We start from the raw sequence: 25441 nt of genomic DNA, 5'->3' as shown, positions 1-25441 counted from the left end.
TTGGTATATTTGCTAAAAAAGTTACCAACTATAGCTTTAACTTTAACTTAAGTAAGTTACTCTGGGTTTCCTCGCCGTGTTAATTGAATGCTGCTGGTGTACTCCTGATGTGGCGCTCACAGCTCAGGAAACAGTCCTGTATTGGAGAAAGATAAAACACTCTATAATGTTTTGTCTCCTCTTTTTTATTGAAGAGATTTTAGTGAAGTTTTTGTTTTTAAACTCCATTTTAGTTTAGTTTTGTCATCAACAGTATTCCATGTTGGTATTTTCACAGTTATTGTTCATTTTATTTAATTATATATTTATTTATCTTTTGTTTAGCTAGGAAGGTCCCATTGAGATACAAAATCTCTTCTTCTAGGGAGTCCTGGTCAAGTTGGCAGCACAATCAACATAATCAGTTTCATTTAAAAAATAAACTATGTTACACAGTAAAACCAATACAATACATTATAAAGTAGTAAAAGGAAAGGGATATACAAGCCATACCAGTGACATCCACTTAATGACGTCTGTGCCACCTCATCATCGTCTCATCTTAGTCATGGAAAAAATAGCAGTTGACGAACATAGTTAGTCATAGTTTTCATTAACTAATTTAAGACTAGCCACGATCAGAACACCAACTGAGAGAATAACATCCTGTTGTGTCCCACCTACAAAGCTGCTTGGCCACCATCAATGAACACAGCACGAGATCTTTTGAATCTTTAGATGTGGGCGATGTTCAGAGGTCTAGAATAAGAATCTGTGAATTTAAACTTAATGATTTTAGTTATTGCAAGTTAGTATAAAGTGTCATTCCCTGAATTAGGCCTGCAATGTTACCTGAGGTAATATCTAAGTTTTGAAAGTAACCTCCCTGTTTACTTGTTTCTGGCTCTTGGGGCTGCGTCTGTCTCTGTCAGCGGAGAATACTAGAATAGCAGAGTGGAATAATAATACCCCAACTGGGCCTCTGGTAGCAGCAGATCCAGTCATTACTGACTGCTTGATGTATAATGTCACTCTGGGTGACAGCAGTGCCTCCACACTGCTTTACATATTGCAGTGGTGTGTTGCTGTATTGGTTTTGCCGCTGTCATCATGATCTGCCCCTAATCAGAATCAAACATCCATCAAAACCACCTACATCCAGCTCCATATGACCAGCTGTGATGCTAAGCCATATCTCTCCGTGAAAACACACTCCTCTTCCGCCAAAGATTATCATTTAACAACTGCACAGGAACAGCTGTCCATCCGGCTCAGAGGGATCAATACATTTGTTTCCCTTCCAAAAGCCGATTCAGTCTGCCTCTGCCAGTCACGGGTTATGTAAAGAGTCAGGATGCAGAGCAGTTTGTGGTCTCAGTCGGTGCTGGCGTCTGCTGTGAGCATATACGATTAGAGATGCTCTGCAGTCTTGCACTGAGCGTGGCATTGCTTGCTGTTGTTGCCTGGCCCCCTGCCTGCCCCACGTCCTGTCACACAGGATTACAGCACCCACTGACAGAGCCGTAGTGGCGTGTGCTGCAACACCACTGCTTCATGTGTGAGCCGCCCACTCCGCTCTGCCCGCGACTTTAATGCCAGGTTGTTGACACGGGTCAAACCAAGTCAATTGCAAGGAGCAAGAAGGTGATATCGCACTCATTCTGATCCTCTTTGCTAATGCGGCTGTCAGCACAGAGGTTGTGTCCAAATCCAAAAGGCACCTTATGTGTGATGTGTAATGGTTAACTGTGCAAACTGCTAAAGGACAAGCACTGGCATTAATTTGCAAAACAAAGTGGAATCGCTTTTTATACTCTTATAATTCAACACAATCCACATTTAATCAACCATATCAGTTTAAGGGAACACTTCACTCACCAATGATCATTTGTGTACCAATTACTCACCCCCTGTTATGTTGAATTATTGAAGAAAATTTTGTTTTTACTAACATTAAAAACTAAGACACGGAATGAACATAAGATTTCACCAAGAGTGAGGACAAGGCATTCAGTCTGAAAGGCTCGTCCTTGGCAAAGACTTGTTTTCTTGTTTGGTTTAAAAAAAAACAACACAAATAATACGGTGAGATTTCTCTCCTTCCAACACCCCTACTTCCTGTGACAACCTCTGATTGTGCTGACGGGCATTTCGACCTCTGTGCACACCAGCATGCCATCTGAGGGATCAGTCTGTAATTATGTTGAAAGAGAGTGGTCACAGTGTGTCAGTCAGTGTGAGGCTGCTCTCCTAATTGGTAGAGGAGAGAAGGTTTCTCTCAGTGGCTGCACTGGCATCAACAAAGACCAAAGCTTAAACAAGGATAGCCCTCATTAATTTTGTAAATGTTGTAATCTTGACACTAAAAGCTGCACTGAACATCAACAAGACTACAAGGTTAAAGACATGTTGGTTGGACGTAGAAGTTGTATTAGATGGAAAGTGTTAGATGCTACAAGTACTGTTATAAGCCCATTTTACAGAAAGATCACGCTACAGAGCCACTGTGAAGTCCCTTCTTCATGCCTTCTTTGCATTTTTACACATAACCAAATGACAGCAGCATTATGCCACTCTAGTGTGTGATTATGTCCTGCACCGTGGCTCTGTGGAATCAGAAGAGGCGTGACGGGTGCAGCGTATGACATACCCATCTGCAGCACTTCATAAGCAACAACAATGGCATTAACATGTTAAAAACAATCATTTACTATCCTTGTTATATGGCGGCTGATTTGTCCTCTGTTGGAGGTCAAGGAGCTCCCGGACCTTATTGTTTTCCAAATTTGCGGACATTTATGGCCACTGAGTTAGCCGCTAATTGCTAACAGCTACTTTTTAAATCTCCTGTGGTAGGTCACAAGCATGATACATCGTCAATATGTGGCAGATTAAGGGCGAGACCACTCTGTCCCCTCATTCTGTGATTATACCTTATATACAGCACAGTGAGGCAGCATAACAGCATGATATTCCCGCCTTGAACAGGCAGTGTGCAAAAGGGGCTGTAGTGAAAAAACTGAAACATTTACATGTACACAAGTATCCTGGTTTTTGGTGTATTCATGTTATATTTTGTCACTGATGGAAGAAATATTCAGATCCTTTGCTAAAGTAAAAAATCTAAAGTCTAAAATTACTTCATCACAAGTAAAAGTCCTGGCTGGAAAATGTTACCTAAGTAAAAGTATTGGAACAGCAAAATGTAATTTCAGTATCAAAAGTTAAAGTACATTATATTATATTTTTATATTACATGATATTTTTGGATTCTTATTTCTAAATCAAGTTGTATGAGTTCAAGCTAATTTTAAGTAGTTTATTTACTGTTGGGTGCTGAAGTTTATTCAGCACCAGACACATTTTACAAGCTTATATTGTTATCTAGGAAAAATCTCAATTTGTAAAGACGTGCCAAATTTGTCTCCAAAATTAAGTGGAGAAAAGTTAAAAAAATATATATATATGGCTGAAATGGAAGTACTGAAGTAAAGTACAAGTACTCCAGTTTGTTCTTGACAAAATACACATTGTCACTTTGCACCATGGCATGTCAACATCTCATACAAATTTCGGATTACCTGTGCATAGATGTGACCTCAAGACGAATTACAACCTTATCCCATTAAAATTTGATAAATGACCATGACCTTTTAAGACCGCGCTATGTGGCAGTGCCATGTAATGACTTAAAATTAGGTGCTGGCACCACAGAAAGTCAAATATGTTAAATAAGTGTCACAGTTTAAAACACGTGGTTAACATTGTGAACAGTTGCATTTTTGTTAGGTGTAAGGAAAAATACTTGATAATGTTTAACTGATGTATACAGCAAGATCAGTAACAACGTTTCTCCATCTTTCATGTAAATGTCATGTCCCTAGTGGGATCTTTATTTAATGTAAAGGGAGGCACTACAGCAAGGGTCATGTAGTATCTAAGACAGAAAGGGTTCATCCTCTGAGTAGCATGATTGTACTCGGTACATTTCATTTCATCCTGGCCAATGGATTATGTTAGATAAGTTTAGGTCATTTCTTGCATGCCGTTTGAATTTTGGCTCGATGGTGGCACTAGACCATGGCGGTCATGGAAACTATTATGATCCTTCCTCTGGGGAGCATAAATATCCACAGCAACATCATATTTACTGTGATATTATCATTAGATGGATATTGTGCCATTGTGTTTCTGTTTGGTTACTTATTGTCTTTAATCTTTCCAGCCTCTTGTCTCCGGCAGCTTGTCAGTAGATCGGTGTGTGATTATCTCAATTCAGAGCGCTTGTTGTTTGTCAGTGACACTGTCAATTGGTAGAAGAGTGAGGTTCCTTTCTTTGATCCTCCACTTGTTTATTGCTACTGCTAAGAAGTGGAAGCCCACACTCCTCCTTCATTATTCTTCTCTCTGTCCTCACAGTGTGTCACAAGTGAATACATTTCCTGCTTCTCACTGCAGTCAGATGAGGCGACTGTGCCAGAAGATAGAGAGAAAGAACAAGGAGGGAGTGAAATATATTCTCAAGTGACACATTTGAGGACAGACTGGAGCTGAAGGCCAGACCGGCACTTTGTCTTCCAAGGAGAGTCTAGATTTATTGCCCGTTGTGTCTGTGCTGATATACATCGTCGACATTGGTATTTCCATCCTTGTTTTGCAGAGAAACAATTAGGTAGCATTAATTCCTCTGGGAGTACATCAAATTGTCAGAGGGTAATCTTGTGCTCCGCTGTGGTGTGGCTCATGTCATTTTTCAAATCTTAGCATGTAATTTCGCTGAGGAAGAAAGACCGTCCTCGCTTAGTCATAAATAAACTATTGAGAAAGTATTTCAAGATGTTTCGAGAGTCTGGTGGAGCTGTATCTACATAACGCCCTGCAGGCACATGTGTACAAGAGAAGCATTCTTTTGTCTCTGTGACATAAAGCTGTCTACAGTGGATATATTCCTGGTTCACTACAACCCAGTAGTTTCAGCTTATTACAGAAGCAAAGTCAGAACAACCTTATCAGTAGTTTTCACTTTCATAAAGTGGGGGAGCTTGGAAAAGACCAATTTAAAAAAAAAAAAAAAAAAAAAAATTGGTCAAAATCAAATCAACAGAGGCTGAGATATCCAACACTGGATCCTTCAATTCTCATAATGCAACTGCATCTCCAAACCAAGCTGACACGGCCGGCGATGTAGTTGAAGTAATGTCACCGACTTGACGAAGCTCCCACTGAGCCACATAACACATTATACAAGTGTTTTCACAGGCTGAGTCATCCTCTTTATGACAAGTACATTGACTTTGTCACGTCAAATTGTTTGAGTGCCTCTGTAGATGCAGCACCACTGATTGCCACCGGGGTCAGGCTCCAAAAAAAAAAAAAAAAATCACACATTGTAATAAGGTTTTTCAAAAGTTCTGAACTTCTCAAAATCAGGTTTGGACCTGAACAGCTAATTTCACATCCCTTTATGTATGCCTTAAGCTGAGTATAGGCTAAACGATTGGAGTCCACTTCTGACCCAGTTTTTGAGCCACACAAGTCCTTTCAGAGTCGCATTGAATTTCAGCTTTGTTGGGTTTGCTGTGCAGTGTACAGAGGGGAGCAACGACTGATCATGGCCCAATCAACTGCTCCCAACTGGCCGTTGTCAGACTCTCGCACTGTTGAAGCAGAACCATGAGTCAATTCCCCAATGTCTATTTTGAACAAAGTAGCAAACAGAGCATCGGAAAGTGCCATTGCGACGCAACGTATCATCATGGCGCCATGACGCAAAATATTGAGGACAGGTTGGTCAGGCTTTGGCAACAGTATACGTGGGTTTTTAATGTCTCGTCCTCCTTCTATCACGACCAATGTGAATAAAGTATTGTGAGCCGTAGCGGTGAAATGTTACAGACCTCCGTCAACAATTAAACTTTGACCTGCCTTGGAGCTGTTAAACAAATCTTTATTGACAATTGTCAGTTGCCAGAACAGTCTGCAGGGGCTGATGGGCTATTTTATTTTCTCTTATACATGTACAGTGTGAGCACTCAGGATGTGGCTTGGACATCGGACTGTACAGTGTGAGCACATAAATTGTGAGCCTTGGCTTTACATCGCAGACAGTTTAATTGCACAGCAGTAGTTGGAAATAAACAACATTTCTAACATTGTACAGCGTATACCCTGCTTTAGAGGCAACATGGATTTGTGATTGTGATTGAATGGTTGTTTTACAAAGGAGATTTTTAGGATAAGAGAAATATGTTTGCCTGATTGACAGCTGTCTCAACGGCAGTACCTCTAGCTTACTAATGCAGTTGCAGCTCCACCTCCTCCTCCAGGCTCACTCCTCTTTGACTTAATTAGGATTCTTGTGATTCTGCCCCCAAATCCAAGCTTCAAAACTTAAAAAAAAAACCTTTCCTTTTAAGGGGAACTCCACTGATTTTATGCATAAAGATCAGTTTACTAGTCATGGGGAGTAGTATTGAAATATAAAGCTCCCTGAGTTTTATTAAATACTCATCTCAATTCAAATATGAATGGTAAATGAAAAACAGAGTTGTGATGAATAATAATGAGGTTCATAAAAGAATGAACTTTCAGGTTGAGCTGGAGGTGTGGAGTTTGCAAGATGTGAGCATATACCAGGCAGAAGGTGACCAATACAAAGATGCTGTTGGGTTGCATTATGGGAAATGCAGGATCTTAACATATAGTGGGGACCTTTAAAGTAGTCTGATTAATCAGATGTCAACTGTGGCTATAAGCCTGCTACTGGGCCTCTGATTTCTCTAATTTGTCTGATTTTGGCTGGCATTCTCCCTTCCTTCTACTGTTTGCATGTAGCAGTTTCCAAATTCACTTTGCTGCGAGAAACAACACCAACCTTGGAGTGAATGACTTGCACGTTTTAAATCGTGCAATAAGGCTGTGTCATTTTTCGGTGAATTGTTGTGAAGATCCACAATGGATAAAACAACTTGTGAACGCACCTCAGACAAGCCCACACTCACAGGACTCTTGTGCCCAATGTTGATCTGTTTTCTGACATGGCCAGTCTGAGTTGATTTGTCACATCTTTTCTCACTAATGCATCTCACTATTGCATCGATCCGTTCCACTTCACACAAGCTCCTGTGATATCGTCATAGTAATGTTCTGCCAGAGTGACATACAGCCAGCAAATCTTCTGGGGTTTAAACAGGTCCAGTGATGCCCTCCAGAGCTTCAGTGTAGGCAGGCTTCACCTCTAGGACACCGATTATCATGTTAGTCATTTTTATCGATAAAAATTGAGTCACACAATGACATATGACTTTCAGTTCGTTTTGTTTTTTATGGCCATTTTGATGACAGTGCTCGCCTCCATACATGCAAATGTTCCATCAAAACAAGTTCCCTCCCAACACTATTTTGCGAGACCACCGTCGCTGCATCCTGTGCCGAGTGCCACCCAGGACAGTTGTGATCGGTTTAAAGGAACAAAAACAAGCCAGAGCATTTTTTATCCCTTAAACAGTAAGATAATCTGTGATTGAAGACCTTTCTCTAGCGCTCACACAGAGCTGTGGACAAAGGTCTGGCTACACGAGACAACCTTTCAAGTAACATGGATGCCTCAACAATTTTGCGTCCATGTTTTTTATGCAGTCTACAGAGAGCCAAAGTCATGATGTTACATCTGAGCTATCCTCTAGCCTCTTAATGCAGTGTCTCATTCTGCAACTCTTTCATCAGCCTTCCTGAAAAAAATCAAGTGTTTTCCTGTTGTTTACTTTCCATATTATCAGACAAATCAGCTCCACTCCAACCCTTGTGATTTTAGCATGATTCCTTTAAGAGTACAAAAATAACTACAGCTTCCATTATTTTTTGTTATTAGTGTAGTTAAATATGTTTTCTCTTACTTCTGAAACACAACCTGGAAGTTTCGGTTCTACTTTGACCCACTTTGTCCCGTTCAGTGTGTGTTGCTGTGGCTGTATTTGCCAGATAGAATTCCTGCTTTTAAAGTAGAAAGTCAGATCTTGCAGCATACCGTGCAACACTGTAGACCTTTTTTCATAAAGAGGCTTATGAGGGATGATTTATAGGTAGACTGCACAGTAAAGAGAAAGGTTGAATGCTTTGATGGCGTCCAACATGTGGAAGCGAGGCAAAGATTCTCACTTCAGTCTGCTCAGGCTGAGTGATTCTTCGCCGCCAACACTCTGTCCTCCCACCACTCTCCATTAAGATCAACAGGGTGATGGTGACAGCACAGCGCCGTGCCTCCACGTCTCCCCTTCTCTCCGGCCGGCCTCCCTGACATCAGTGTTATAGGAGCCGTTATTCCTCCTGACCAAGAAAGAGACACACTGTTTGTGTGAGTCATCCAGAGACCAAGCTGTGTGTCAGGCTATAAACAAAAGGTCGCTGCCTCCCAGACCAGAGTGCTAATCAGTGGAAGGATGTCATCTGTAGAGAAAGCAGTGTGAGGGGCGAACCTTGAACAGAGTGATGAATATAGTTCATTTTGGTGTGCTGTGCGGCCAGACAGCATGTTTCATCTCATCGATCCACCAGTCCAGCTTATAGATGAATTCAGTGCCAGCATTAAGGCTCTTTTAGCCTGTTTGGGTTTTTATTTCTCCTGCCCATTATCACATGTAATCTTCCACTGTCATGATCAGTTAAGAGTTATGATCCAGATAGGTCTATTCACACCTTTAAAGGGGGTTTATCTACACAGTCATTCTGTTTTTATGTAGTGTGTTTACATTTTTCTAACCATTTCTGTGATTAATCACTCAAGTCAACCAGTTTAATCTAAACCAACCTAATGTCCTTTCTCTCTGTTGTCATCCACAGACTATAGATAATGGGCTGTGTGCAATGCAAGGATAAGGAAGCAACCAAACTCACAGACGACAGAGACACCAGCATCTCCCAGGGAGCGGGCTACCGCTATGGGGCCGACCCCACGCCACAGCACTACCCCAGCTTCGGGGTCACCGCCATCCCCAACTACAACAACTTCCACGCCCCTGTCGGACAGGGGATGACCGTCTTCGGTGGGGTCAGCACTTCCTCTCACACTGGAACCCTGAGGACTCGTGGTGGGACAGGTAAGGCATGCTCAGTGTCAGTTAGAGAACCACTGTTATTTAAAATATGATTTCTGTCATCTAAAATCACATTAGTCATCCCGTCTTGCATTAAAAATGTTGTACTGTCAATGTGTTTATAAATGTGTTGTTATTAGTTCTGCATTATTAAAAGGAAAAAAATAGGTATTTGGGGAAATGAAATAAACTTGTGCTATAGCTACATGTTGAGGGCAGACTGTTGTTAACAGTGAATTTAAAGAGTAAGCACCATCCCGGTATCTTACCAGACCTAAGGGACATTTGTAGGTACATTTACTTGCTCTTTAATGTGCTGTGTATGATGACAACACTACAGTTGGCATTTGGTTACAATTAGCCACAAAAACAACCTGTATGGTTTTGTGGTTTGGGTTGAACTGACTACTTTGTCATGGTTGGGTGACCTTGATCGTCATTGTCGCAACAATAACCGCTAATTTAAGGTCCAGAAATGACTGTGTAAAACTAGTGCTGACTGTTGGTGTGAAACAGGAAACAAACTTTGGTCTCCATTAAGGTTGGGCGAAATATTATATTTTCCAACCGGCCACCATCAGCCCAACAACCACCAATTGCCAATATGTTCGTGTGTGTGTGTGGCCCACTATGGCGAAAACCACCCAGGAAAACCAACCGCCAATGTATTCTGCCAATCGCCGATAGTCGATATATTCGTCCAGTCACCCAACCCAAGTCTCTATGATAAAGTCCTACATTTGGTAAACCCATATATCCTCCCCAACCTTGTCCCTTCGCCGACTTATTGGCTAATAGTAAAGAAGCATGATTACTGTGAGATGGCTTCTGTCACTTTACTCAACTGATAATGTGTTTTCTTGATGGGGACAGTCTCTGTTGACAGTACTGCTATTACATGTGGTAGTCTTTCTGCCAATATCAAGACAAGGGCGTCTGTTACTTTTCAACATTGGAGTTGACACATGAAAGAGGGGATTTTTTTCAACATCAAACACTTCATCTCCTGAATTCTGGTGAATTTGTGCCTTTTCTGCATCATGTTTTTGGTGTAAATGTCCTCAGTTTTGTTGAGATAAAAGTATTTGCACATGTTGCACACGTTGAAAATATTGAGGTGGACGTGTCCCCTGCGTCCTCCCCAGACTCTACATCTATGTTCAGGAAGGATGTAATGGTCGTCTTTTGTGGAGCTCTGTGAACTCAGACACAAAGGGAATACGCTTTTCATCTATCACAGGTTGTTCTCGGGTTTTGTCTTGGACAGCTGTGATCTCATTAGTTGCACAATGAAAGGTCAGCACCAAAGTTTACACTAATTGAACTTTGAGCACCGCAGTGAGACATAAAACCTAAGCAGAGTGTAACACCCAAAGTAATGTTACCTCAACATTTGGGATCTTCACTCTTTCAATAGGAAAACAAATTCTTCCAGTGGTCCAGTGTAGAGGCCCTCACACAATGTCTACACAGGCAGCTCAGTGATAGCAACACACTTAGTACAGCAGCTTCAGTCCTCTGTCTGTGTCTACACAGGATAGTCTTTTAGGTGTAGTATTAGAGTGTAGGTCACCCACATTACAACTCACAATCATTGTTGTTTCATGTATAAAAACAGAAGAAAATAGACCTGAATAAGAATATGATTCAGGTTGCAGTTAGGTGCCAATAACACGACTAGAAGAGAATTCTGTCTTGTGCCAGTCTTTGTACTGTCAATATGGAGCACACTTTCAAACTGGTGTTGGTGTTCATTGTGACATGATAGTGAAGCTATGAGGAGGAATGTGAGGAGATAAAAAAGAGAGTTTGAGAAAGAAGTTCAAATTGTTTCAGAAAGTTGCAAAATGGTTGGATGTTAGTTGCTGGTTCAGTCCCTGCACCGTAGAACTGCATACCTTTAAGGGCTTTGTGTCTGTTTGCATTCTCACCAACAGTAGTAACATTAACATAAGCTGGCAAGTGAAGATTCTAATATTGTTCTTTGACAAGTCAAAATCTGCCTTTTATTGATGGTATAGCCAAAGGTTGACAGGAATGGTGACAGAGAGAGGGGGAATAATTCGAAGCAAAGGGCAACATGTAAGATTCGGTGTATATGAGGTGCACACTACCAGGTGAGCTCAAGGCCAATTCGTTAGTGTTTTCTTCCATTTTTTCTCTTACAAGCTGTTTGTATTTCGTGTTGTCTGTTGTTTACATGGCAAATGGGTTTATGGCGGTGCTGCACTGAAAGGGCTCCTACTCTAAAACAGGAGCTAAAAAAAGGTCCCTCAAAATGGCATTGTAAGAACTGTGATCGGTCCTAGTTCTTGCAGTGGGAACACAATAGAAGGAGGGTTCTTCAAACTATCTTCTTTGAACTATGAAAAAGTTCCCCGGTCTGAAAACGCTTAATCAAAGCTTGGAGAGACAAATAGTATTATGTAAAGAACACCAAAGGAGGAAATACTTCATTTGAAGGGTTCCTCTTTGAAGGGTGTCTTTATTGTTTTTTTCAGAACAGGGAAAGTGTCAGAACAGCTAACGTGAGAAGTGTGAAGGTCATTTGTTTTTACTTAATTCCCACACAATTACAACATTTTAAGCACCCAGTGGTAGACTTGTTCGCAGCCACCAACGCACATACACCTCCGTATGCAAAAGCACAAACTCTTAGAGATTCTTTGCACGGTTAAAGACTTCCTATGGCATCCTAAAATCCTGACAGTCCTCACCTCACAGACCCTTTTACAGCTCAACTGCCGACCCCAGCCCGGCCCTGTCGGGAACGTCCGGCTGGCATTAGTGCGGGGCTTTGTGTGTGGGGATCATTGTTTATGTAGGGAATATTCCTACTCAGGATATCCTTTATGTTTGACTGAGCCCAGGCTGCTCTGCAGAGGAACTCAGCATTTCCACTCAACTTAGCAGGACTCCTCTCCCTCAAAGTGTGGATTATTTTTTGCGCTGTATAATCCAAATCCACTCAGTGGCAGAGGAGCAGAGAGGGGTTTAGCTTTTTAATTTTCTCCTGGTGGGGAAATTTGGACATAAGCCGCCCTACCCTCTCAACCTCTGTTATAACACAGCTGCCTAGCTTGTTTGCCACAATCACCCCCCCTCAGTCGCACTGCACAGGAACCCAAATTGCATTTGGCATCCGGACAATTATTGATTATCAGTTGATCTTTTGCTGATGTCATGTCCCCAAATGGAAATTCACAGCTAGTTCTATAACCTTACATAACTAATTGAGTAGGATCCCAGCAGACAACTCTGAGATGAATCAATAAACCAGTTTATACCTAACGCCCACCTCTGCTGACCTAATAGAACATTCGAGCAGCGCCCACCGCAGCTGTGATGCATTTAGGATCTTGTTATGTTGCGACGGTTAGAAAGTGTTTCAATCAGACAGTCTTTTGAACAGCCTGCTCTCCACTCTCTCCGTTTGTTATCACATGAATAGCAGCAGGTCCTCTCTATCTGCAGTCCTATCAGCAACAGCCTCACATGCTCTCTTAATATCAGCACTGTTTCCCAGAAAGCCTCAGTCGGGTGAGAGTGTCTGAAGTGAAATGACTTGGAAAAAAAAGCGATCAAGAGAGTTTAAGTGGACTTTGAAGAAGTGCCCACTCAACTTCCATTTGTCAAACACTCAGAGGCATAAAACAGCTTAACAGCTGCAGTCACCTCAGACCTCAACAAAACACTTTGAGTGTCTTATCTCCACACTCATGTGTTCTGTGATGAGACAAGACAAATCAAACTTAGTGAGTCAGATAGAAATACAAAACCCTTCAAGGGTAATTCCAATTCATTCCATTTTTTATAGTTTTAGCCATCTTTCCTGTTGATAATAATAACATCAAGCTCACCAATTCAATTGTTAAGATCTGGAATTGCATCGCTAAAACGAAGTGTAATGGTGCGAGAAAGATGAGTCAGATGATCAGACTGGTTGGAAACAAACACAGTTAAGTCAAACTTCATGTGAAAACAAAGTAAACGATAAAAGTTTACAGAAATATCCGCGCACACACATTTCTCTGGGGCTGTGGGGGTTTGTTTGCACTTGGCATGCACTCACTTTCAATTTTACAAACGTTCCAAATAAAGTGGGTTGGTGGAATATCTGTAAAATGTCAGTTTGGCAAAAATAATCGACTCACTCAAGGTCTACTTACTTGCTTTTTCCAGAGCTTTAACCATATGTAATAGGCTGTGTGTGGCCCTCATCTACTGATGAAGTACACTGATACTATTCTTTAATATCCCCACACCTCCATGCTGTAGTTTCTTTTAACCAGTGTTTATAAATTTGTTATACAAGGCAAATGACCAATATCTTGAAAATATTTGAAGAACATTGTATAATCCACCAAGAAATTGTCAGGAAAAAACTCAATGTACTCTCAAACTATAACCTGCTACCTTATTTGCAATGTTATTTACAGGTTTGAGGCTGATGGCAATGTATGTCACTGTCGTCACTTTACAGACCGTTTGTTAAAGCTAGCATGTGTCACACATGGCAGATTTGATTCATTCTTTATTAATCATTTCAAATTTGAGTGCTACTGAAATCAGTTGGAAAATACAAAGTCAGTACATGATTTCTTGATGACATCATGGACTTAATGGCTAAATTTATTTATTCTGATAGTCTCTGTGATAGCAGTTATGGACGTTATCCTTTTTGGGGCTATAGGCTTTTTGGGGCTATAAGGGATAAAATTGTCGGTGTGTTGACTTGGTTATTTTGACCCTGTTTACAGCTGGTCTTAAAAAGCATTTTGTTGATCCAAACACAAGTGGACAGTTGAGACACATTGCTGTTTACATTTGTGTCTGTCATGCATCTCCAGCTGACCAGTGACCACTTCACTAGAGGGTCAAAGGGCTCCGCGCACGGTTGTCACGTCCGCACTGGAATGCTCATCAGTGTACAGTTAAAAAAACAGCTGATGAAAAGTGTTTTAAGGGGCTGTCCTCCATATTCTGCCAGTAGGAAGGGATTTTTTGGGAATTTATATTTGTCCTAAATGACATTACTAATTTAGTGCAAAGAAAATAGAACCAGCATACGGGGTGGACATCACTTCTTTTCACTGAAGCCTCAGTCAGCAGAACTGTATTTAGTACATTCAGTTGAATTACATAACCTCAGTGCTGTAGTTTCACACTTTGCTAGTTTTATTCTGGCAGATTACAACTTTCCACAACTCTCTTGCTGTAGTGTGAAAATCATTTTCTCTTATCGCTGGAGAAGCCAACAGCGTGAGGGAAGTTGTGGATGTCAGCTTTATGGAAATTGTGCAAAAACCTTAAGTTAAACCGAGGATTTTGGGTGTGAAAACGATATAAAAACACTGTTTGGTACCCTTCTGCAAGTTAATTCTGTTCTGTTTCAGCCACTGGGATGCTCCCAGTCTTGTAGGTCAGTAGGGTTGGTTGTGGGTGAGATAATGCTGGAATGACTGAAAAGGATTTTCAGGTCACTGGTCTTTATCTAGAGAGGTTTTTAGCTCGCCTGATAGGAGTCAAACTGGGCTGAGGCACCCCAGATCCCAGTTTCTGTCACTGGACCATTCAAAGTCTGAAGCAGTTTGGTTGAGTTTGGCCTTTATTTCTGCACTAAATGTTTTTGTTCTTCTTTCTATTTGTTATATGTGTGTTGTGCCCAGCACACCTAAAAGGGTAGCTGAACAGTTTGAGTTTTTCTTCACCTCACAATTTCACTTGTGTTGTTAACCTCTTGCTGCGATCTGCTAACAAGTCCTATAATGAGCCTAAACTCCTTCATCATGTTTGCCCCATGCAAGCAAAAAGGCAGCAGTGTAGGGCTGAGAAAACACTCCTGCTAGAGAAGTGCTACTGGGTGATATTCAAATGAGAGCTGCTATTCTTTTATACTTGTGTGATGAGGGCAAAATTAGTAGGATTAGTGGAGTGAGATGCGGGAGAGGAGATAAGACTTGGCAGAGAGGAGGTTACTTGAGGTACTCTGTGAGAAGAGTTTTGATTCTGCAAAGATTTTTCTGTCATTGTGAAGCAAGTTCTACCAGAGGAAAGCTGAAGTGGCAAAGAATTAACAGAGAGCAAAGGTTAACAATACTACAAGACAAAGGAGTTTAGTACGCTTGAAACTCATTTGTTAATAAGATGTGTTTTTCTGACAATGGGTATGTCTTCATCCACCTGTTTTCCACCTGGCGCACAGTCTTGACGTACCACCGTGGCATTGGCCACTGCAAGCTCTCTTCATCCTCTCTAGAGGCTGTTCCCAGAACTCTTCCAATAGCACAGAGCTGTAATATTAGTTGCTCTATTTCCATTGTCAGGTGTGCTCTTCATTATGAAACATCTATTGTTTTCCTTTGTTTGAGCAGGTCTATTAAATGAAGGCTGGGACACGCTATTTGATCCTATGAGCTATGAGGTATAAAAAGCGTTGTACCCGACTCAGAATTATGCCAGTCTGATTTGATTTGGCTTCTCAAATACATATCAGAATATTCATTCCTCTTTTTCCATATAAAGTTTGAGAGTTTAAACAGAGTTCAGCAGGAGTTTCAAGGTGACAGCAACGTTCACGTGATATAATAAACAAGCCAAGTTAGCCGCCCAAGCTAATGCGCGTTAACTGCACTAATGATGAACACTAGATCTCAAACAAAAGCCAGAGACTGTTTCATATTAAGTTACTGTGAGCTGTACATTTCACTATTTTTAAGCAAAAAGCTAAAGATAATATTATCTTGGATCCTGACCGGGCAAAGCCTCTCCAAGCAGCTGCCTCTGTCTCACTCAGATTCACCCTGAGTCTGCATCTGCAGCTGCCTGTATAGGAGTAAGTCAGGATGCTCACTCTGAGGCTAAATTTAGGGACCAAAACATCCCAGGAGTACACTGACTGGCAAAAATGACTGCTTGACTTTACGGAGTCTGCGGCTGATTTTAGTGGGCAGCTCCCGGTATGACACATGCACAATGTAACTGGAGCTGCAATGTCAGATGGTTACAGCAGACAGTGCTAGAAATAGTAGGTACACTCTTTTTAGCCTCCATTCATTTGAGTTTTTGGGTCCACTCAAATGAATGGTTGCTAATACACGACAGGGCAATAGACAGTAGAAAGCAATTGTTTATGTTCTTTTATTAAGAACCTACCTTTAAATAATTGCAGACACCAACTGCCAATGCCTCAGTTAAACAAATCAATCATCCTCCTGTCTGTGATAGTGCACTAGCTACTGAGCCATTTGGCAAATGTAGACAAGACTTACTAGACGTGTTGAAGCCCAGTGATATGAGGCAATATGATGCTCTTACTTCTGCATTTCTTAACCTACTTGTTGGTGCTTTTTTAATTACATCATCTCCTTGTGCGCTCATTTTTTGTAAAGGTATAATGACTGCAGAATAAGCGCCACCTAACTCCCACCTGGTGGATGAAAAAGTGCAAAAATTGCCATTTTCTTTTTGCCAGTTTTCTGAAAATTCAGTTAAAATTTGTGCTACATTTGGGTGGAAACCCAACCAATAACTGAAGTGTTGATAGATGTACCTAACGACCACACTAAAAGGTCAGGCTTAATGCCTGCTGTACTAGCCTCCACCTGGCTGCATCTCACTGATACCCTGATCTCTCTCCAGGAATTCTTAAGGCTTAATGCAGTGAATTGGGTGCCAATCCATCAGGTAGATATTGAGATGGATGATTGAAAAGTTTGACATGCTGGGGGCACCAGAAAAAAAGCTGGGCGATTACCAAATTATGATTTATCATGTCAGGACCATGGGAAAAATGCTAAATGTCATTGTAATTCATCCAATAGTAGTTGAGGTATTTCAATCCAAACCAAATTAGTAGAGTGGCCAACATTGTTATCCCAAGAGCCCCCCGCTAATGTGGCTAAAATTAATGCCGGAGTGTCTCATGCAGAAACATGACCTGTGGAAATTTACTGTACTAAAATGTCATTATTGGGAAACTGTTCCTGGGTGACCGGTTTCCAGTCAATTTAATCATCAGTCATCACCTGTGAAATTTGATGAGTTCCCATTACAGTCAACATGACTGACGTACATGCAAACTTGAGATTGATCCTTATTTACCCAGTGAGCTGCAGCTGCCTGTGGGTCGTCACTTAACCGTGATTCAGTGCCTCATTTTCTCTTGCTAATGTGCCGAGCGCTGACACTGTGTTTCTATCCCTCCTGCAGGAGTCACCCTCTTTGTGGCACTTTATGACTACGAGGCGCGGACAGAAGACGACCTCAGCTTCAGGAAAGGAGAAAGGTTCCAGATTATCAACAGCACGTAAGTCGCCACAGCTGCTTATCAGACTGCCTGCACTCGGGAGGAATGCGAGTTTCCCATTTTATTACTGTCTTTAAAAAAGGGGGGGTGGAGCTGCTGAGAGGAGAGCAGACAGGACAGGGCGTCGCATTTCAGCTGAGGTAGATGTGGCAGCCTGTACGTGGGGAAAAAAGTGTTTTGCTCTCATAATCTGAAGCAAGATATAGCCCCAAATTAATCAGCTTTACTTCTGTTTGTTGAAGTACAAATTATAAAAAAATCAACCAACCTGGGAGCCCCAACACTGACACCGAAATTAATTTACACGTGGGAAAAAAAAGGCTTAACTCCAATAAAGAATTGTTAAGAAAAACAGGACTGGCAGCAGCTTTACACTGGTTACTTTATTAAAGGGTGCAAAGCATTTTAAATGAGGCCAAAGTGGTGGCTTAAACATGCAGTAAGACAATCTGCAGTAAACACAGTTTATTTAAGGTTTACACAGGGTGGAGCAGGAGCTCCAACCACTGAGGCACTGCAAGTGTGGTGTTCCTCGAAGACTTCACTCTGAGCTTGGACAGGAAGTGCCCTGTTACACCCACAGTGATGTTGGCTAATCTTTCTTCCAGTCAGCAGAAGTGCAGACTGTATGTGTGTGTGTGTGTGTGTGTGTGTGTGTGTGTGACTATGTGTGGAAGGGAGGAGAGGCATGATCATCTGACAGCTCCTTAACCATCCTGGCCTCAGCTTACAGATGGTTGTTCTCTCTGTCTACGTGAGGCTGTGTCTCAGCCGGCTGGAGTGACCCTCAGTCAGCCGCCTGTCAGTTTTGTTTGGGTTTCGGCAGTGCTGCAGTGACATTTGAGGAGGCGGGTGCACTGCTGGGTCTCTGCTCTGACCCTATTCTCCTTTAGATTTTGTGGTAATTATGCTGCTCAGTGCATGTACTGAGCGGTACTGCAGAGGGACGGCAGGTTTACTGTGACTCCATTGGTTTTTAATTGCTCATAACCTGCATGTTGTAGGGATGGGAATCAACAGAGGCCCCACGATACAATATTATCCCTATACTTAAGTCACAATACAATATTATTGCGATTTTAAATGTTTTATGATGACTACGACATATTACCTTTTTTCAACTGTAAATTATGACCCAAAGAGCAACCTTTAACGTTCGTTTTACCGTAATAAGATAAAGTTTTAAGTCTGTTCATCTCACTTCAGTCATTTTAATTGCAGCAAAGTGGACTGAAAAAGCAATAGATTTTATTATTATTTCTGTACAGAAAGACAAACACGGTCAGTGGAGGGACACTGTACCATGGATTCTGGAAAACTTAGTGTAGAGCCAATGTTTTAGTTTCACAGTGGCAATGGTGTTTTTCAAGTAAAAACAAAACTGGAGCAAATTTAAAATGGGAGTGTTACAGAAACTTACACAGAATTAGTCATTATATTTTCCATAATGATGTTATTATAGCTGGATGTTGGCACTGATCCCCTGATTTGGACCATACCACTGTATTGCAGACTTTGGTCATGTACTTTATACTTTTGCTGACCATTTTCAGATGCATTCTTAACTGTTTTTTTAAATGTATTTGCGTTGCTGTACTGTATGAGAATCAATAAGCAGCCCTTCAGTTTAGGTGCAGACTGATTTGAACACCCTTAATGTAGACTTAAAGGAACATTTCACCCCCCTATATGATCATTTGTATGTCAGAGAAAAATTTGATGAATTGGAGTGAAGGGGGTCTGCATTCAACAGCAGCAAAATTGCATCAAAACATCCATTTATAAACTCTCATACAACTCGTAAAGTATAATCCAAGTCTCATTTATCCAGTCATATGCTCAGAAATTCACAAACACATGCATTTTGGTAAAACCATAATACTTTCAAACACTTCCACAAAAATAGCCACGCACAGATGAGTAATGTGCTTGTGCTGGCATGTGGGGAAAATCCAAGTTTTCTTCCCGAATTCAACGTAACACGGGGTGAGTAATTGACATACTGTACAAATCATCATCTGGGGGGTGAAGTGTTCATTTAATGTTTACTGTGATAGACACAAACACACAAGTAGAGCAAGTTCTAAGAGCCCACTTATATATTTCAGTGGCCTAAGAAAATCAGTGGTAACTAGTGGCTGACTTAAATAGTGAATGTTAGCATTTCTTAAACACAGCAGCATGCTTTGCAGAAGGACAACCTGCGATGTACTAAATGGGCTAAAAAGTTAAAAACCACTGAAATAGCCCTTTAAGATTCTGTTGAATCAGGCAAATGGTAATATTGCATAAATATGACTTTTAGAATTTAAACTGTGAACATGTATTTCTCTTTATTCCCCATATTCGCAACACTGCTGTTTTCTTTTGTATATAAAATTGCCTCAAGCGCAGATTATAGGCTAAACTGTAAACCTATCCATGTTATGAAATGCACTAAAATAACCAGCTGTAGAAAATAAAGCTGCACTGTGAATAGCAAGTAAACACAGTGTACGCAGCTCTTCACTGAGAAAAGGCGCAAATGCTTAGATTGATCTCGGAATTTAAAAAAAAAAATTAGAGTGGGTTCAGCTAGACATCACAATGAATCAGACTGGTCCTAATTAGTTTCACTGGTACAAGCCTGTTACTTGATGATAGATAATGTTTCAATTCTCGCATCCTTTAAGGAGACTGTTATAGTTACATATTGACAACTGTAAGTTAGAATATAAATTAAATCACTTATTTCCCCAAAGTGTGGAGGTTGTAAAGTTATTTTTCAGCCTCAAGTACAGTAGTATCTGCATATCTCTCAGGCCGAATACAGCCACAGCAGCCAATCAGCGGAATGGGGCGAGGTCTGGGAATTTGGGGGGGTTTAGCAACCTGGGAGGAGTTACATCCTATACTGTCACTATATCCCATTTCAGATGACCTTTGAAAAAAATCCTGTTGCTCATCCTTCTCATATTGCTTGTAACAGCATTTGTAAGAATCCACCGCACCTGAGCAAAAACAGCCAATCAGAGCTGAGGACTCTCTAACACTGCTGTCAATCATGTCAATCACAGCTTGTGAACTGCGGTCAAACTAAGCACCGCTGATCAATTATGAATCAATAGTCTGTTGCCGCATTGCCTATTTCTCTCCTCAAATGTTTTTAGAAATATATTTTCGTGTACTGTTTAGCTGTAAAATGAGAACGTCGGTCTGGTTGATGGGCGGTGCTTCATTTTTGCTCTATGCTGTTCACCATGGCAGCCACATCATAAACATTCTTGTTTACAGGTAAACAGTACATTAAAATATGTTTCTGACAACATTTGAGGTAAGAAACGGGTGATGCAGTAACAGAATCTTGATTCATATTTGATCAGCACTGCCTAGTTTGACAGTCTGACCATGAGCAGAGATTAATATGATTGACAGCTGTGTTAGAGACTCCTTGTCTCTGATTGGCTGTTTTTGTTCAGGTGTGGTGGATTCTTGCAAATGCCATTAGAAGCACCATGAGGAGGCAGAGGAATATAATCTTTTCACAGATAATCTGTCTCATGTACTACTGTCTGAATATAGTAACAGTTTCATTAAATATGACAAAAAGTTATATTTATAAAAGTTACCTACTGCAGCTTTAATGCAGCACAAGTGTTGATATTAGTGGATTTATTGATGTTTTCCTCTAATAAAGCACAAACTGTGGTCTCACACAAACACAAAGTATCTCAAATATAAACACTAATGCTTATGCCAGATGAGCCATACTGTACTCTACTGTACACGGCTGCCTTATCACCTCACCCTGTGGCCCAGCAAGGTCAGTCTTCCTCCTCACCACACCCAGTTAGCATCCTGTCCCAGCCAGCGTCTTGCACATTCCACTACGCACCTCGGCCCCTGCTGGCTCTGAGCCAGAGCAGGAAGACACTGTCACTATAGCCCAGACTCCCGCCTCTTCCTCCTCTCTCTCCTCCTCCTCCTCCTCCTCCTTCTCAGCAGGGGCCAGACAGAGCTGCATCTTCACCCCTTCTCCCCTCTCTCCTCCTTCGTCCGCCCACGCCTCACTGCTTCCACCAGCCTCAAATATTGACTGGGCTTCTTCCAGCCGGCCACACTGACCCCTGCTGGACAAAGGCGGTAAAAGGCTAAATTCCTCAGCTCGTCAGAGCTGGCAGGAAGTGACTGACAGATGCCCCAAGCAGGCGGGGCTCACGTGAAGCAGGGCCACCAGAGATCCCAGCACCTCCGTGTCAGCTGACAGAAGGCACCGTCGTCCCATTTTGTTTGGTGATGGCATCCTCCAGGAAACGGGCCTCCATCCCTGAATGTTTATAAGGCGCTGCATTCGGCTCGGGCTTTTTATAACCTGCTGTGAGCGTGTTATTGTGAAGCTTCATCAGACATAATCAGGAAATAGCTCCTGTTTTTACTGAATGCTACAAGTCTACGTTATTAGTAAATTAAATTACAATTGTTCTGATTCTACTCCAGGCCATGAATAAACACACTGTAATGTTGTGAATGGCTGCCTGTACTGGAAGACTCCTCTCAGTCAACACAGTCCTGTGTTTAATTATTCTCTCATCAGCAGTCACTGTGGGGAGAGAGGATTTGAATCCATTTGGAGACAGGAGGGAGGTGCTTTGTTTACTCTTGTTGTTGCTTTCTGTCTTTTTGTGGCGAAGCAGAGTTGGTTTAAGGTTTGTTTCTGGAGACAAAAGAGGCAGCGGGACAGACTGGGGCCCACCCCGCCCCGTCTGTTTACGTCTCTCCGGCTCCGCGCAAACACACATACCGACACATCATGCACATCTTGCTCCTGCATACTTTTCTTTCTCTCTCTCTCTCTCTCTCTCTCTCTCTTTCTCTCTCTCTCAGAAGGCCGATTGTTGAGACTCCATCTTTCCCTCCTCCCCTCCCTCCTGAGGGATTCTCCATGAACAAAGGGAAGCAGGCCTGTTTCTGCCTGGGATGTCATCCCCAGGCGATCCCCCATCATGGCTTTATTCAGCATAAATGAAGGACCAGCAACGCCTCTCCTCCCCCTTCCTCCACTCCCTTCTCTCTCTCTCTGTCTCTTTAGCATCCCTTTCACACACCCAAAGACATTCCCTCCTGGTGCCTAAGGGATGTGATAGAAACAAGCACGGGGTGGCACAGTGTGTCAGAGAGACATTGTCAAAGCAGGGGGGATGGGGGACGGAAATGTACATGAGTGATTGTGCATTCATGTGTAAGCGTTGGTAATGATGGTAAACCACGACTGTTAGCTGTCCCTTAAGGCAGCCAGATACTTGTGTGTGTGAGGAAGAGAGCGGAGGAATGAAGAGAGGAGGCGAGAAGAAGAGAGGAAGGGACATGGAGGAGAAGTACAGATGAATGAGTTGAGAGTGTTTTATAGGACTGTGATAAAAGATAAATGGATTGAACATAGAAAACTCCACCCCCAGCTTATCTACTGTCTTATCCACTCCTACTTTAGATCACAGATACTTTAATTATCTATATTTTTCTACTTGTCAACAAATCCCATGCATTCTTTTTTACTTTTTTATTTCCCTACCATGTCTGTGGCTCTCCAACCAAAGCCTGAAGTTGCTTTTGAAGATGTTACTCCTTAAAAAAATGTCAGGAATATATAGTTTCATTTTCAAAACATATAAATGTAATTTCCTATAACATCATGCCATTGTAGGTTTTAACAAATCTGAAAATTCATGAAAAAACAAGAATATAAACTTTATTATTCTTTATTTCCTCTAGTTACTTCCCACAACACAGTGATCATAGAAGTGCAGTAAACTGGCTGTATATACAGGCAAAAGCTGCTTCACTCAGTGACATGCCTCACCAGCCTCTGTAGACCATGACACTGCAGTGCATCATGGTCTATTAGGACCCTCTGTGGGTGTACAAATTGATCTATTTGCCTCTTCTGCAGTGGATCTCTACCTGTACGATTGTTGAACATAGGTACCAAATAGCATCCCAAGAGGGGAGACTGACACCAAAACCTGTTCTGCTCTCAAACCACAGATGGGTGACAAATTAAAGGGAAAATCTAAATAAATAAATGAAACATAACAAATGCACCTACTTCCATACAGGAAGTTAGGAATGGTATCTTTTAAATCTGTCAGTTATCAATGTTGTGGCAGGTAATGAAGGCATCTCCATGCTTTTTAACACTGAGAAAGTTCAGTTTCTCATGCTAATGTGCCTCAAATGAATGTGGAGAAAGAAAGTGAATCTCAGCTTTTAAAATGTAAAGATATGAAGAAGGAGGAGGTGTGATGGACTATTTGAACTCAGTGTGGGAATATGAAAGGAGGAAAATATGAAATGTGAAAAATGTGAGGTAGGGAGAAAGATGAATAGCTGAGTGAATGTCTGAGGCGCAGTGAGGGACGGATGAGCCCAGAGAGAGCTGGTGGTTAGTGAGTAAGAGATGCACAGAGGACTTCAGAGAGAGACACTAATGGCTGTGTGGGTGTCCAGGCTGAGAGGTCTTTAAAGAGCCTCTCCTTCCATCTCCTCTTCCACTCTTTCACCTTGTAGATATTTAGCAGACGCTTTTTTTAAAGTAGCTAAACTTCAGTTTATGTATCCCAAATGTTGCACATCAGCGACTCAGTGCAGAGTCTGAAACCGTATCAAGAATGTGGAAGATGACAGTGAAGCTTTATTTGTCTTGTCGTGTAATATTGGAGTCAGGATGTGGTTAGCCTATCTAACTAACAGGAAAACAGCTAACCTCCGTCCAAAGTATAAAAAAAAAATAAATAAAAGAAGGCATAGGTATAACTAGTCAGTACTTACACCAGCCAATTACAGTCCACTAAACATAGATGTCACACTTATTGTCCAACCATTTTATCTCTTTAACCTTTTAAACCAATTCCCACTGAATTCTATAATTTGACTCCAACTGTGTGAGAGAAGATTGATGTCAGTCACATGTCTGTGTTACTAAAGTACTGTGGGGGAGACCAGGGTTGGTTGGCACACAGCTATTTCCTGGTCTTTTGAAGGTCACAGAAACTGACATGTAGCATCAAAATGCTTGCTGTCTCGGAGTGCACTCATCTACTAATGCATTACTTTTGGCTATTAAATACTGGAAATAGCTACATTTCGATATCAAATTTGAAAGTCTCAAATGGACAATGGTAGCTCAACATAATTTAGTCAATAAGTTGGTTTAAATGTGAGCAGGGTTTGTTGGCACACTGATGTTGGAGTTGGCTGGCACATGTGCCAAATTGTAAAATTAAGAGTTGCAACTGTAACTGTATTTTGAGAGATTAAAAGTATTTTGAAAGTCCAAAAACAATGTTTATTTTTATTATATCACATCTATTGGTTGCTTCTTCTTTTTTTTTTTCTTTTTTTTTTTTTTTTGGAAGGATGGCTGCAGCCATCTCCATAACTAGCACCATGATGGGCCTGTTTGGCACAAAACCACAACATGATTTTAATCACAAATCACTTATTTATTTGTGTACATTCAGATATCTTTATCCATAGCTGAGACCTTAATCTGTCATTTGCCGCTGGTTAGAATATTCTAACATAAATTAAGCCAGAGGAGTGCAACACAGAGTGTAAGGTGTGCCAACCAACCCAGGTTTCCCCTACAGAGCTGGAGTCAGGATGTGTTTAGCCTAGCATAGCATTTAAGACTGGAAGCTGGATGTTAACAGCTAGCTTGGCTCCTTCCAGAGTGAATAAATATGTCTACCGACACCTCTGATTATTTCTGACGTTATACCTTCTTTAAACCATATAGGAAAAGAAATATAAAAAGAGGTTTATATCTTAGAGGGAGCTACATGGTAGGGCTAATGGATTTCTTGTTGAACAGCAACACTGTACCACTGTTATTAGGTAAGCAACAGTTAGCCTGCAGCTCCTAACTTCTTCTAGAACTTTTCCCTTTCACATTACTGTCTGTACATGTTAAACAAACATGAAACAACTTGTAAACTTTGGACAGAGCCAAGCTAGCAGTTTCCCCCTGCTTCTAGTCTTTATGCTAAGCTAGGCTAACCATGTCCAGACTGTGGCTCTGCTTTGC

The 25441-nt window shown here is 41.4% G+C and overlaps 1 protein-coding gene across 5 annotated transcripts in view; it reads left to right on the top strand.

Moving 5' to 3' along the window:
• Positions 1–25441, top strand: part of fynb (FYN proto-oncogene, Src family tyrosine kinase b) — a 114428-nt gene that overhangs the window by 55697 nt on the left and 33290 nt on the right. For all 5 annotated transcript variants that reach the window (XM_049590286.1, XM_049590284.1, XM_049590283.1 and 2 more), the window contains 2 exons: positions 8818–9074; positions 17283–17379. In XM_049590286.1, the coding sequence (XP_049446243.1) occupies positions 8828–9074; positions 17283–17379 (344 nt within the window). In that variant the 5' untranslated portion in view covers positions 8818–8827. The remainder of the gene's footprint in view (positions 1–8817; positions 9075–17282; positions 17380–25441) is intronic.

The sequence above is a fragment of the Epinephelus fuscoguttatus genome, linkage group LG11, assembly GCF_011397635.1.
Source record: "Epinephelus fuscoguttatus linkage group LG11, E.fuscoguttatus.final_Chr_v1".
Taxonomy (NCBI): Eukaryota; Metazoa; Chordata; class Actinopteri; order Perciformes; family Serranidae; genus Epinephelus; species Epinephelus fuscoguttatus.
Note: the sequence above shows the minus strand (reverse complement) of the source record. Positions and strands in the feature narration are given on the sequence as shown.